The sequence below is a fragment of the Etheostoma spectabile genome, chromosome 8, assembly GCF_008692095.1.
Source record: "Etheostoma spectabile isolate EspeVRDwgs_2016 chromosome 8, UIUC_Espe_1.0, whole genome shotgun sequence".
In the NCBI taxonomy this organism is placed as follows: domain Eukaryota; kingdom Metazoa; phylum Chordata; class Actinopteri; order Perciformes; family Percidae; genus Etheostoma; species Etheostoma spectabile.
In genome coordinates, this window is record NC_045740.1 from 35,375,621 (window position 1) to 35,391,649 (window position 16,029).

At 41.6% G+C, this 16,029-nt stretch overlaps 2 protein-coding genes across 2 annotated transcripts in view; one reads left to right on the plus strand and one right to left on the minus strand.

The window, feature by feature from the left end:
* The window catches only part of si:ch211-236l14.4 (SITS-binding protein), a 36,984-nt gene extending 35,216 nt beyond the window's left edge, over nt 1-1,768 (minus strand). The window contains exon 1 of the mRNA XM_032524328.1: nt 719-1,768. Coding sequence (XP_032380219.1) covers nt 719-1,189 — 471 coding nt within the window. The 5' untranslated portion in view covers nt 1,190-1,768. The remainder of the gene's footprint in view (nt 1-718) is intronic.
* An 8,234-nt stretch (nt 1,769-10,002) lies between these two features.
* mrpl23 (mitochondrial ribosomal protein L23) overlaps nt 10,003-16,029 on the plus strand; it is a 43,292-nt gene continuing 37,265 nt past the window's right edge. Inside the window, exons 1-2 of the mRNA XM_032524389.1 lie at nt 10,003-10,135; nt 12,295-12,417. Of these exons, the coding sequence (XP_032380280.1) occupies nt 10,116-10,135; nt 12,295-12,417 (143 nt within the window). The 5' untranslated portion in view covers nt 10,003-10,115. The remainder of the gene's footprint in view (nt 10,136-12,294; nt 12,418-16,029) is intronic.

Consider the following 16,029-nt stretch of genomic DNA (forward strand, 5'->3'; position numbering starts at 1 on the left):
ACATGGCAGGGAGTTATGGCAAGGAATGTTCCAGTGGGGACAGTGGAACCTCCCAAAACATCCCAATGGGGAAATGCCTTTGATAATTAAGCTGGGGGGGGGGGGAGTACAGTAAGTAAGTAAGTACTGTGCAAATTCAACATGAATGCAGTCTAATCAGTGCAGTCATATTGAGGGAAAGAACGAGGGAATCATGCAAACATCACGTCACTCAGTCGAGTCACAAATTATTCAATAATATATCATAGTTTTAGAAATTTTATTTCAACAAATCCAACAAAATAAAAATTAAACTTACAATAAAAAATGAACATAAAGTGCAGTATTTTGGAATCATGTTAAATCATTTGGGCCAATTTAGTTATGGGATGGGACACAAAAGTTTGCTGCAAATTGTTTTTGAGCCACTTATTTCACTTTTAATGGGATTTAACAATTTTAAGGTGGTTAAAAATCAAATGTAGGTAGACGAGTAATAGAAAGCACTTGTATTTGTACGCTAAGAAACGCTTTGGGCCTATATTGTGATTTTTAAAAGTGAACAGGGGATTCTTCAAATTTATGTTTTACACGCTGCACCATGCCACAATCACATGCCAACTGAGTAAACTGCAAATTGATGCATGAAAGCTCCAAGAACAATATTTATTTTGTTGCATTTTTGCGTTTTGACAAGACTGATTGTGGCTCTTTGAGTGCACATTGAGAGAAACCTTACCTTGAGCTCAACATGACAGTGCACCGGCGCCCAAGTCATACTGTAGCACTCCGTCTCCGTCTCCTCATTCACCTCCAGCGAGATCTTCACTTCGGCCACCGAGTCCCATTTGTAGCAGAACTCAGTTTTATTCAGCCAGCACTGGTTCCTCACGAAGGGAACCTCGATGTCAGGGTTTCCTACGTTCCCCACATCTATCTCCACGTATGTATTGTCCTCCGCCAGGGTCTGTATGACCAGCGAATGGGTTCTTCTCTCCCAGATCAGTCCGCTAAAAGTCCCCCTGAGGATCCAGTTTTTGTTGGGCTGGTCCACCACTTGCCAATATATGATCCCGATTGTCATAACAAAGAAGACGGCCACCCCAAGACAGGCTATAGCTCCTTTCCAGGTCTCGTTCATCTCCTTCAATCCCGTGTCCCATGTTACCTCTGGGATGGGGCTGGGGTTCCTATTTCGAGCGTGGGGCATGTTGTCTATGAGATCAGCAAAGAATCAAACACAAAAAATCCTGCAGAAATCTCTGTGCGTGAAAAAAAGCTCTGTTGCTTCATCATGTCATGGTGTTTTCAGTGAGGCTACAGGGCAAACCAGCCTAATCGTTATCTGTACACCGTTTACACTCTTGTTGTTGTTTTTGCGCAATTGTGCCAGCAACGAAGACCTGTCACGTGAAGAAAGCTGTGAGCAAAAAAAAAAAAAAAATCCCGACGTGGAAATAAAACAGCATAAATGAATAAGTGACTTACCACATACTGCTGCCGTTTAAAAAGAGTTTCATTTGTAAATTGCACTGGCTGCAGTGAGCTCGTGAGCAGCCCCAAGCCGGGTTTGGCAGCAATGCCTACGAATAGCTCCAAGACGCAGTCTTGCTTGCCCTGCACTTTCTGACGTAACGCCGGGTTGTTTCTTCAGAGGAAAGGTATCGAGAGGGAAAAGTGGGATCAGGGGGGTTTGGTTGAGTCCCCGAACTGCCCGCCGGGCAAGGAGGCCACGGACAGCCTCGAAGGGAGGGATTCCCATGCGTGCTTGCAAAACCCTCCGTGCGCTCTCCGTGCGTAAAGACTGTGGAGACTAGTCATCCGGTGGCTTGGTAGACCGTCCGGGGCGTCAGCTGCAATGCCTTGTCCAAATTTGATTTGATTTTTTTTGCGATTAACTATGATTCCACTTGACCCAGGAATTTCAAAAGTTATTCGGTTTTGAAAATGTGTCATGCATCCAGGGACTTGGTTACATGTAGAGGATAAAAATGGGTTTGAGACAGTTTGCATTTACAGTTTTGCTCAGTTTACAAATTGAAATGAACCACCTGTCAACCAGCAAATCCCTGCTGAAGCTAGCATAGCATATGATACTAGAAGTATCATATTTGTCATTTAAGATGACTTTGACTCAATTATAGTCTCAATTATACAAACTATCCTTTTAAAAAAAAATCCAGATGAACTTTTCTCTGACCTTTTTGTTAGTTTCTTGCATTTTACTATTATCAACATGGTGACACTTCTTTTCATAAAATTCTGATACACATTGATTGATTATGTCACAACACTTGAGTTGTTAATAATAAATGTGCATTGCAGTGAGACAGACTGGCCATGATTTAAAGCATTAGTGTATCCAAAGCTTTAACCTAAAGTTTCCAATATGTTGTATGCTCATGCTTTAGGGGCATTACAACAAAAATAAAAAGTGAAGCAATAAAAGAATCTGCTATATTCAGGTGTGTTGTGATATATCAAAATATAGGTTGGATTGCCCTAAGGTGGGACACCTAAGCTCCACTGGTTGTGGCTCGTCCCCAAACTAAATGTCAGTGGAAGGTATGGGAAAGCAAAGCTGTCGTGTCATGTGATCAAAATCGCATGACCTTTGAACTGTCCAGTCATAAATTAGGACGGGGCAATCATCAAACAGGAAGTACATGATGTGAAAGCTACCAGAAGGTCAATGACTGACAGTTTTGACCAAACAGGTGTTAAGATTATAAATTTATCATTATCAAAATAATCATGCTACTTTTTACCTTAATGTGTTCATGAAATAATTGTTGATTAAAAAATAGTACAGCATGGTGTATATTTAAACTCTATATTTGATTTTAATTGATTTTGATTAGCTTAATTTGGGACACTACAACCTAAAACTACAGTAATTGTTATTTAGTGATCTTTTGCAGTTTTAAAATACTTTATTATTGGGTTTCAGATCACAATGCCAATGACGTGAAAGACAAAGAGACATCGTCAGACACAGAGAGAGAGGTACGCAAAGGATAAGACAAGGAAATGAGATCAGTGGAAGCAGGACAGGATGAAAGGAGGAGTACAGGCAGGTCATTGAGAATGGAGGGGTCCCCAACATGAGACTGCTGGCTAGGGCATGGAACGTACCAAGTCTAATCTCCAGAACAGGGTGAAATGTAATGGTCACTTTGAGAACACAATACAGAATTACTTATTGAGGCAGTTTTACTATCATTCACACGTGACAGTGCATGGTTTAGGCCTTTTGACGTAGACTTTACAGTGTCCCACATTAGGTAAATGACTGTCCAACATTAGGAAGCTGCACATTTTCTCAGACAGTTTGGCACTGATATCTGTATGATTTCTTTTATGAATGTGTTATCTGCTTTTGATTTGATTAGGACACCCCCTGAGGGTTTCAAAATAGTATCGGGTGTGGATTTAATGTGTTGGCTTCACATCGTAAAATACTACAGAAGTCCGAAAAGCAAAACATGTCCCACGTTAGGGCCATCCTCCTATTATAGATTGTGTGAAGTTTATTGTCCTCTGTAGCTCATGTGGAGTGCAGAAGACATTTGAGGGCAGGAATGTTGTTTATGAGTTCCTCAAGGGTAGCTGGGGGGGATCTGATTGGTCGAAAGGTGGCATTTGGACTATCATCATCCATCGTGTCTGGAGTTATAATGTTAACATTCAAGGAGAATCCCCGCCATTTTTTACATTAATCTTGATTGTCATAAATATGCGAGTACTTTTGATTGAACCCCCCCCCCCCCTAAAATGGCCATTTTAGAGAGCCTTTGTGCCTCTTAACAGACATGAAATGCAATTAAAATGGCTGTGCAACACGAACAGGGCCCTTACGTGACAACAAGATGCGTTTTTAACTCAGACATTGTTAAAATTCACCTACCCTAGTCCCTGTCTCGATCCTGCCGGGAGCTGCTAGCTTGTAGCAGCTAGCCCCTAGCTGCTAACTAATAAACTTCAAATTTTCATTGCGAAGCCATGACCTGTCCTCTGGAGGACATAGCCACACCACCGCCGCTCTGTGGATTGTTGTCGGGATGATTATCACAGAAGCCTGGCTGAACACACTCACCGGACGGCAGCTACGAGCTAGCAGCTAGGAACTAGCAGCTACTAGCTACAAGCTACCAGCTACCGGCAGGATCGAGACAGGGACCAGGGTAAGTGAACTTAAACAATGTCTGAGCTGAAAACGCATGTTATTGATATTGATATTAATATTGTTGTCACTTAAGGGGCCTGTTCATGTTCTACAGACGTTTTAATTGCATTTTATGTCTGTTAAGAGGCACAAAGGCTCTCTAAAACTTGCCCCGACAACTGCTGTTTTAGCTCAGTGGAAGCTTGTACACGTAGCTGCAGCTACTCCGTGTTGCCTGCACTGATTCGGGTTGTTTTTTTTTTCTCAATCGGAAGTACACACATATTCAGGACGATCAAGGTCAACGTAAAAAATGGCCGGAATTCTTCTTTAAAGATGGACTACTGTTTGACAATATATGTGCTTTTTCAACGTCAATGTATGTGAATGTACAAGCAATGATTGACTCTTAGCTTTCACAGAAGCATATGCTTTGTCATAACTTTCTGAAACCTAAACTTTATACAGATCATGTTGTCTCATTTTAATCCAGTGTCCCTATACACAGTTCTTACTGTGGCTCTATTAGTATCCAACAACAACTTTATCAGACCAAAAGGAATCGTGGCTTGAACAGTGTTGTTATGTTTGTAGGTTAAGGTCTCTTCCGTGGTGCTGCTGTGCACAAGTTATCTGAAGAGTGTCGGTTGACATACCTTGAAGATCAGTTGCCCCTGTCCCTGTTTATGCGTGTCAGCCCCCAACTCAGAGGACAGAGACAGTGGATAAGGCTGTGGGAACCTGCGTGAGCACAAGGCAGTTAATTTTAATATCTGTGGAAATCCATACAGGATCATGTGTGACTTTGTGGTGACTTAGTAACAAACTTTCAGGATAAAACAAGACAGACGTGTCTATTGTGACTTCGCTTTTTGCAGCAAACAGATGGTGCTTCTATCTGCACACCAATTAGTTTGAGAATGAAAGACAAAGAAGCTTCACAGTTGGTTAGTGTGTCATGTGATCATTAGTGACGTATTTGCACAGCTCATTGCCTTAAGCTGTTTCCTATGTTGTATCTTATAAGTCATTTTTGTGCATGTACATGTGCTGTGGATGGATAACTGTTTGCATGTGTTTGTGTGTGCAGGCTTGCATTCAGACCCCTGAATTCAAGTTCAACATGGGCCTTGTGGCAGCCATGCTCCTGGGTCAGAGGTCAGGCTTGTGAAATCAATGGAACATCCAGGGGGGAGGGTCTAAATTTACACGCCATCCAGATTTCCCCCCGACTACATCCCTCGCGGCTATTAATAGGCAGAGGACTGCTGCGTGGCATGCACCCGCTCTCTCTGAGAGTGTGAACATGGGACATGAAAAAACAGAGGAATCTGACCTGAACTGGCCACTGCCTCTGACCACACCGTTAGTGTTGATGGCAAAGGGGCATGGGTTTAATTAGGTTCGGGTGGAGTGACTAATGGGTTTGTGTGTCAAGTGGACGACTTCATCCAGGCTAGAGAAAGTTCTGAGTTGCGATCATTTCAAAAAACGTCTTAATTTATTAGTTCAGTGTATTAGCATGCATATATTTGGTGATGAGCACTTAACATAAAAGTATAGAATCATCTAATAGGAATACTTTTAATTTTGCCGGTATTTTATCATACCCATAGAATTGGACATATTTAAATTTTGACCAGATGATGGTGCTAAATGAAAAGTCAGGGGAGCACCTTAGTCAGTAGTATCCATTATCTGGGAATAATGCATGTCTAATATTGTTTTCCAATCCATCTAATAGATGTTGACTGGAGGTGCTAGATGAAAAATCATAGGATCACCAGAGTCACTCAGATTTATGCGCTAGGCAGAAGCAATGTACCAAAATTCATGCCAATCCATGCAATAGTTGTTGAGATATATCAGTCTGGATTAAAGCGTTGGCCTAGCGTTCATAGAGCCCTGTCATAAGGGTCGAAGTATGTTAGTACTCTAACTAACTTTTGACTGACTTATTCAGTGACCCATGGTTGATAACAAGCCACTTAGGTCTTCCTAGGACATTGATGAAGCATCTGCTACAGATTGTCAACATTAATGAGTTTTATAAACAACTCCTGCCAAAAATTATAATTGGCTCCGCCAACACAGTACTGCCGTAATCCCTGACTGTGGTACATAACACACATAACACACTAGCCCAAGCCTACTGTATGAGCCCGGCCTGTGACTGCTAACGCTAACAGGCCACTGTTGAATCGGATTTGGACTCTCATTAAATTCCTGTACCTGCTCTTCATTCATTTCTCTGTAGCTCTATTGTTCGACTGTTGATGCTCATAAAATCTTTGGATTAGGTGTTTTGCACATAAAGCATTATATACTATTATATACTATATATAATGACTAAAGGCATCATTATTTCTCATGGAAGGATGAAGTGGCTTCAGACGGTAACACTTCCCCTTACATGCCAAACTCTTCACTTCATCTGACAAACTTTTCCATCTTCACGTCTGGATCTTCAATTTACTGTTTTCATTTTTTCTTCCCTAGGATATTCAATACCGAGAACTTTTCCTCCGGCTGCCTGGGAGTCGGAGGGGAAAAAGTTTCCATGCAGCCCCAGCGCCCGCTTTAGGCGGGACAATCTCGCTCTAGACCCAACAGTTTCCGTCCATCCACCTCTGCTGCTGGAGCTCTCCCTCCTCCTCCCTCACTTTCTCCCTTTTTGTACAGTGACACAAACAGCAACTTTCCACTGCCCCAGACCTGAACTTTCATTCCAATTCTCTCTCTAAGTCTCCCTCTCTCGCACACACACACAGGCACACATGCATGCACACATACACACACACACACACACACACACACACACAAAAGAGGTGTGAGGTAAGTCTCACTTAGTTGGAAGTGCACTGAGGGTATTCAAATAAAAGTGAATTGATTGTTAAAGGAACTCAACATTACCTTACATGTATAAGTATCGGTCTAAGTTATGTGTGTGCGTGCATAAACATTTGTGTGGGATAGGCTTTGTGTATGTGTGCGTGTTTGAATGTTGCGTGTCACACACTGAGTACTGTAACCATAAATGTCAGGCAGTTAAGTGGCCAAGCCATTAACCAGAATATGACTTCTGCAAAACTGAACCATAAGAGAAGAAAAAAATATAATTTGCACAAAGAGCAAATTTTAAAGTAATGAGAGCAGCAGAACTCTCACAGGCTTGTGTCCCGGTCATTTGAAAAGCAATAAAAGTTCAATTTTAATCTGGTTTTTATTCTTATGGAAATCATTGAAATTAGATAATGTAGTCAACTTTTATTTTCCATTAAAGAGCCCAACTGTGTGCATTGACAAACAGGCTTGAATCACATCTATAAATGGCAGAGTTGGATAACAGTGTGAGATCGGACTCTTGGCTGAAGGTTGTACCGGTTCACGTTGCTGGCCCCCGTCACTCCACTTAGACCTGGTCTGGTCTGCACTGGCTGCAGCCTTGCTAAATATTGGGTAATGAGTGCAGCTAATGCTACCCACAGCATGCTCCAGGTCCGGGGCCAAGGTAAGGGTCATAAGAACGTGGAAATCAACCTTACTCGCATTTCACACACACACACACACACACACACACACACACACACACACACACACACCACACACACACACACACACACACACACACACACACACACACACACACATAGACACACAGACACACACCTAAATCATATTTGGCTTTTTGCTAATGTATCTATTGATGTATTGATGTTTTAAAAAGGCCCATAGGAGACTGGGGTGTTGTATAAAAAATGTATCAAGTGCATTTTTTTTACATAGTCAAGTTAATTTATCAGTGCTGTATTTGTGTAAACTGACTGAGCATGCACTACTCTTTATGTTACTATTTGTCACACGATCACAGGTAGAAATATGTGTATTCACATGCTGCAGGGACCAAACTTTTCAAAGAATAGGAAAGGCTATTTTGGGCTAATCTGGGGATTTGAACCAGCAACCATCAAGTCACAAACCACTACTCTAATGCCATACATAAAAATACAATATTACTGGAACAGCTTGACCATTATGGCCTGTACACTAATAATCATTCTCAATGTATGTTGAATCATGTTGAAGTTAATGGAATTCAATTTTAACTTAATAATTAATTAAACATTTATTGAACAATCTAATGTTTCACTGCGTAATATGCAAGTACACAATACGGTAGTTTTGAAAGAATCCTTCCCTGCCTTCCACCTCACCATCATTGTGAATCTCATATCTGCTGTCAGATGAGCCACTGATGGTAAGTAATGAGCAACAAACAAGTAAATATGAAATATGTGAATATTTCTTTTTCTTGAGGCAAAACACTCAATAAATACCTGTGCCAACTGGAACACATTAAAACTGCACAATAATCAATGCCTAACTGTCCTCTAGCACCGTCCACACACACACACACACACACACACCACACACACACCACACACACACACACACACACACACACACACACACACACACACACACACACACACACCCACACCATGGCATCTTAACTGATGGAAACTTGGCTGTCAGTATGGTCCATTTCCTGCCAGGTCTGAACAGGTTGAGCCAGGGACTCATGTTCCACTAAGGGGCCTTTAATCACTCCTGCCCCCCCCCCCCCCCCCCCCCCCCGCAGGCACATTGTAGTGCCAGACGCCAGGGCAAAGGGTTTGATTGAGACAAGGTCTCCCTCTGCTGCATTCTCATCGAAAATGAAAATGAAATTTGGGAGAAAATACCAAATTGACTCAGGATTTTTAAGACATCTTTTTAACCAATGAACTCTTAAGGGGTTCACAGTGTCACTGAAATCTAGGACTTCAAGACCTCCTTCTGCTTTCCTACTGGATAATATATTTTTCTCTAGCTTACGGGACTAATTAATCCAGATAAATTCCAGAAGAATTCAATTAACATTAGTGGCTGTTGAATCATTCAGAAATAAAGATAACGATATACAAACTGAGATAGGCCCCGTACTTTAGAGAGGAGAACTCTGCCTAAAATAGACTAAACCCTTTGAAGCCAGATGTTTAAAAAAAAAGTCTTTGGTGTACTTGAAAAATTAAGATGTTGTCTAGTCTAATAACATTTCTAGTTATAAATAGAGATAATATTGCGTTAAGATACTTAACGCAATATTTAACTGGGATATTTCCAATTACACAATCATCACAACCATGTAGAGTGTAGAGATAAGATTTCTACGGTGGCCCTGAGGTGCAAAACACAACGGCAAATCAGAAAACACAACCGCAAAAGAGAAAACACAACACAAAAAGAGAAAACACAACCGCAAAAGAGAAAACACAACACAAAAAGAGAAAACACAACGACATTAACCAAAACGGAAAAGGTAGGTACCCTCGGGCCGGTTCCAAAGGACGGACCGGTTCTTTTGTCCAATCAGCGACGATTCCTGTCGCCCGAGGGTACCTACCTTTTCCGTTTTGGTTAACGCCGTTGTGTTTTCTCTTTTTGTGTTGTGTTTTCTCTTTTTGTGTTGTGTTTTCTGATTTGCCGTTGTGTTTTCTCTTTTTGTGTTGTGTTTTCTGATTTGCCGTTGTGTTTTCTCTGATTTGCCGTTGTGTTTCTGATTTGCCGTTGTGTTTCTGATTTGCCGTTGTGTTTCTGATTTGCCGTTGTGTTTTCTGATTTGCCGTTGTGTTTTCTGATTTGCCGTTGTGTTTTGCCCCTCAGGGCCACCGTAGATTTCACATTTAGACATATACAGAAAAATGGTCTATCAAGTTTAAGAGAGTGACATAACTTCCCAATACATCCATGAGACATCCACGCTGCAGACCTATGACGTTTTCATCAAGGGCATGTACCATGTTTAATGCGCATGCGCTGTGCGAGGGTTCCCCGGAAGTGCATCCACGCATGTGTAGCATTTGACAACCTTGAAAAGACTACAAAAAAAACTACCTGATATCTTTATGTGTCAAAAACCGTTCCAGTGATGCCAGTAACAAGACTATTGTAAGTGTCGAGTCTTTAATCCTAGTTTATATGCGTAAATGCGTGAAAGGACGCCCCAAAAAGAGATTAAATCTTTCTTATTCCGCATTTCTGGCAGTTTGGTAAACTAGCATAGCCAGCTAACGTTAGCATGCCCCAGCCTTCTAGCTAGCTGGGTTGTGGTGTATGAATGAATGCAGCTTTTCGCACACGGTGTTTTATTTAGTTTTACACATTGTCTGTGCGCTTTCGTTCGTTATGTATGCGCTCACTGTGTTAACGCAACGTAGCGAGAACGTGAGCTAGCATTAGCCAGCTAGGCTAAAAACAAACGCCGTAAACATGCGGCTAGAGTCGTAACGTTACAGGTTACTGTAACTATACGGGTTACCATGACACAGATGAGAAACAGATGAGATACACTGTTATCTAAATACTATTATAAAATAAGGTATTTAGATAATAGTGTATCTCATCTGTTTCTATACCATAGACTGTAAAATACTTACATGCAGCATCGGGGCAATAATCTCATTGTAAGTCAGTTAGTCATGTTTGACTTCAACATCATTTGATTTTCCACAGATTATCTGTTTTGATAATATTGTATTCATCTAGAGGTCGTATTTACAGTGGCTGGCATACGTTTACACACCCATGCTAAAGTTGAGTAAAAAGAGAAAAAAAAAACATCTTTTGGAAATTGATCCTAATGCTTTAATTCAAAAAATGTAGGGAAATCCAACCTTTTAAGGACATTTTTTCATTGTGAATGAATAACGTATTGTAAATAAATAAATTTTCTTCCTTAAAATACAGGGGGCATAAGTATACACACCCCTATAAATTCCCCTAGAGGCAGGCACATTTTTATTTTTTAAAGGCCAGTTATTTCATAGATCAGGATACAATGCATCCTGATGAAGTTCCCTTGGCCTTTGGAATTAAATAACCCCCCCCCCCCATATCATCACATACCCTTCACCATACATAGAGATTGGTGTAGTGTTATTTCAGTTAGCTTAATAGCTGGTTGGATTTGCATTGAGAGATTATTTTATGGAAAGTTCCCCATGCCTATCTCTATGTATGGTGAAGGGTATGTGATCACTCACAAATCAATCAATAAAACAAATTAACATTTCAAGTCACTTTCAGGAGGAATACACAAATAAACTTAAACAAAAAAAAAAAACAGTAAAAAAAAAGTGCAATTTTTCTCTCTCCTTTCTAAGGGAATTATGAGCCCGAGCCTGATTTAAACCAATTTTTTAATACGTGGTCTGTTATAACTGATGTTATAAAGGACTCTGAATCAATCTAGCCTGGTTGTGCAATAATCAAAGACAGTGCTACAGATGGGGGAGACGCAGTGCAGGACGTACTGTATACGGGTAAGCTACGGGAGAAGCTGGAGAGGCATAGGTGAGCAGGACTTATCGTGTTTAGCTACTGTTCTCCTGACTCAGAGATCATTTTACAAAGACTACAAACCACCACCTTATTGTTGGCATTAAGAGTAAAATACTCCCATACTTTAGAAGACTGTGTGCTAGCCTTTTTCTTAACGTGTTGTGGCGAGGAATCCATTCTTGCGCTGTTGCTGGATGCCATCCATCCATCCATCCATCTTCATCCGCTTATCCGGTAACCCCAAACTTCCCTTTCCCGAGCCCCCAACTAGCTCCAACTGGGGGATCCCGAGGCGTTGCCTAGGTCAGGTTGGAGATAGAATCTCTCCACCTAGTTCTGGGTCTTCCCCAAGGCCTCCTCCCAGCAGTTGCTGGATGCAGCCATGTTATTTTTGTAGATTTTTTCTATGCGTCGACGCAAATTATTTGTGCCGACGCATTTACGTAATCGATGACATTGACGTCCCAGCCCTAAAGGCACAGCGTGTGGTTTGTGTGATTTGGGTGGCAAACCACCAACAGTGATCCCATCCTGTGTGTTTTCCTTACACAGCCCTCTTTTGAGCTTTTCTTTCTTTTTTTTAAAATCTCTGCTTTAATCAACTTTTGACAACAGTCGGCTACAGCTAATGAACCTAAAATTACACCGCACAATACTATATAATTACCACAGCTCTAATATGTTCCCAGTTGTTAGTGTGTTTATAGGAAATATTGCTATATGTCTGGCAGTGATACTAGATGATAAGAGTCTGCCTCTGCCCTCAGATACCCTCTGTACCAGCTGGGAAACCCTCAGCTGAGGATCTTCAGACCCAACTGGTTCCTGACTTTGGTGAGGCCGGGAAAAGAGCAGCCTCCTGACACTGTCCAGTTTCGCATCCCAATGGAGTAAGTTTTTGATCTTTCCTGTCATTGGGTAGAGGTACATTAAAGGAAAAACATCTGCTCAGTTTTCTACTGTAATCCCATACTTTGCTATCTCAATCAAGAGGATTACTATCAGGAATGGCAATGGAGAGCTGGTGATTGGTGATAGTGATGAAGGTTCATAGTTGGCAGTGCTTTCCATTAAATATGTTGTTTTAAGAAGCGTTTCTTCACTTTTTCTTTAACTGATCAGACCAAACTTAGAACACATTTCTTACTATCTTGATAATGTCCATTGTTACGTATTATTGCAAAAGTCAAACTTGATCTGATGCATTTCATCTAATACAATTTTATATTTATCTTTCTCCAGTCTTCATAAAGCCAAACAATACATACTACAGTACATTCGAAACAGAATCAGCTTTATTTGCCAGGTATGAGGACACATACGAGGAATTTAGCTTTTTTTTTTTTTTTACATTTACTCCTCTGAAGCTGCAACTGCTCACAATCACGGCTCATGGTTTGAAAACATGAATTTGAACTTTATCAACTAAAATGCTAAACGGCTCCCTTGCACATATTTGTCTTCTTAAATTACAGGCTGCTCAGCCTCCGAGCAACATAGTAGAGTTGGTATGCTGAGTTGGTATGCAAGCTCAGCCCCTATTATGACACTACAACATCTGTTAATTTATTTGAAATCAAATGTATTTGAGGCTATTGAGTTTGTTAAACTACAGTAGCAGTTAAGTGTCACTCAGAACTATTATATAATGAACATATGTTTTATGTTTTGAGCTGCCATTAATTGAGTTTACTGACACTGTAGCAGTCTTGCTGGAATAGTATAATGCAGGTGGCGTTGGGCATCATGGCCACCAGGTGGCGTGACAGCCTCAAGAACAAAAATCGGTGGCTCAGTCCTCAACAGAATAGACAGCTCTTACCACGTCAGATTTTTTTTTTTAAAGATTTTTTTTAGGTACTTTTAGGCCTTTATTGACGAGACAGCTGAAAAAAATGAAAGGGCATGCGAGGACATGCGGCAATGGGTCAGAGTCGAACCCGGGCCCACTGCGCCGTGGAGTCAACCTCTATATATGGGCGCCCCTCTACCTACTGAGCTATCCGGGCGCCCGTTATAGCTGTCTTTAATGAGCTCAGTTGCAATGATGACTTGTGACAGGCTGACATTGGCAGTTGGGTGGGAGGTGAGTTCAAAGGTGCTTGTACTTGGTTCTGCAGTGGAGATTCAGGCCATGTTGTAGACAGCGAGACGTCAAACATTAGTCATCCTGAGCAAACAATATTAATATCCAAGGTGAAATGTTCTTGATCATTCCACACCTCCAAACCTCCAAAACTCGTGTTCAATTGACTGCCTCTTAATTTTGCACACAAGCGCTCCTTTGCTACGCGCATACTGAATATGTGTTGTTTCTTGTCTTATGACTAGTCAATTTGGTGGGTTTGGACAACACATATTCCGTCATAAAACGCAACAGGAGGTCCTTACCAGTCAGCACTTGGTAGTGTTGAGCTGATTCTGACTACGTCTGCGAGAAAGGTCACTGAGGTTAGCAGTGCTCCTCAGGCAATGAGCGGGCCAGAGCCCACACTGGGGAGAAAAATTGAAGTTTAAGGCAGATCATCTATGTGTCTCTGGTGGGGTTTAGACATAATCTGTTCATCCAGGTGCCTGGCCTCCCACTCCGATTCTTGCCTCTTCTCTGCCAAACTCCTAGGGTGCTTATGCAATTGTGTGAGTGAGTGTCTGTGTGATCGCTTGTCAGTGTGAGTTAGTCATTCTGTCTTATATGTGTGTATATACGCACAAAAGTGGGTAAGTGCAGGGCGTATGTTTTATAAGGTTGTGAAAGAGTTTTTTTCCTTGCAGTCTTTGATGCCTGGGAGAGGTGCGCGGCTGATTGATATGCTGCTGGGGCCTCAGTGTGCGCTTGATACGCCATTATATTTTACTTTTTATACACCCAATTTATTAAATGGACACACATGGAGAGAAAGTGACACAAACCAATATCACTCCCACTCCCGGGTTATTGATGAGTCTGAGTCACTACGGCAGTGAAAGCTGTGGTAGTTATGACTCTCAAGGGTAGGCGGTGTTGGCGTGGGTAAGTTGTAGTGCCAAACAGCTGTTAATGAGAAATGGTTATTGTGGCGTTCTCGGGACAATAACACAAGGTGACCTTTTTCTCATTGACACCTGGGAGCCAAATATCTACGGTTATCTGTCTTGTTCTCTCTTGCTTTTTTGTTGTTGCTTTTTTTCAGTATCACTCACTTGCTACCATCTGCGCATGTCTTTCCCTGTCCCACCCTGGCCTCTGCTGTTTATTGTGCTTTTCTTAAAGGCTTTACAACGCGTCCAAAACCAATCCTCCTTTGGCACTTTTTGTTTGAGACACCTGGGCTGCGTTCTTTCATAATTCACTTTGTACCTGCTGGAGGGACATATTTGTTTGTCTTTTTGGTTATTCTTCAACCTTTTGTGCTTTTTTTTCTTTTTTTAAATTTCCTCTCCAGTCATGAAGGAAGGTCATCAAATTTCGGGGTTTACACCCACCCACACACCTCTTGTGCCTCACCTGGCATGGCCAGTGGCCAGCGCTGACACGCGCACACACACACACACACACACACACACACACACACACACACACACACACACACACACACACACACACACACACACACACACACACACACACACACACACACACACACACACACACACAGAGTTCTTTGACAAAGAAAAGAACGCTGAACGTTGTGTTCTGTCTACCACTCACTCACATTTCATGCTACTATGCAGTTTTATAACTATGAAACCAGACCATTCTGCGGTTTCTCACTGTAATCAGACATTGTCCTTCCACTCCGACAAGTGTTCCGTACCTGTTGGATCCGACAATATTAGGATCGCCATGGCAATCAATCTGTTTCTGTTCACTCGTTCCACTTCATAAACACATGGCTCAAGTTGGAAATTGGGTTCTTTTTTCACACTAATTAACCTCTATTTATGTCAGAGGAAGTCAGGTAGCAAGCCAGTAAAGGGGCGTAACTAACTATCAAGTCTTTACTGACCCGTCTCTCTGTAGGGAGTTTAGTGACTCCCGGAGACCTGTTCTTTGATCTATTTTTGTTCTATTGTCGGACCAAAACCCGAACAATAAATATATTCCTTCACATGCTGCTCTTATTCTCTCAACTTCTCAACTGTCTCTTCTCTCCCCAAGTCTCAGGTTCCTCAATGGCTTTCCCTCTAAACAAAGTCTGCTATTATGATCTTGATACTTAGTGTTGAGCAACTTTTTGTGCTTGTATTGTCTCTGTAGATGGGAAGTAGTGAGTTGCATATCTCGACCCAAACTTGACAATGGGGCAGGCTGACAATGAGGAGTGGCTTTCTTTTGCCTTTCATCTGCGTAGAAAACCACTCTCCTGTTTCATTCTCACCACTAAGCTGCTCTGACACAATGCACTTTGATGTTGTGTGTGTGCAGATGTGTGTTTATGGACTATTTGGTGTACATTGGATGTTTACTGTATGGTGTGTTAATACAGGTTATGCATAAAATAAAGTTTGAGAGGCTTATACAC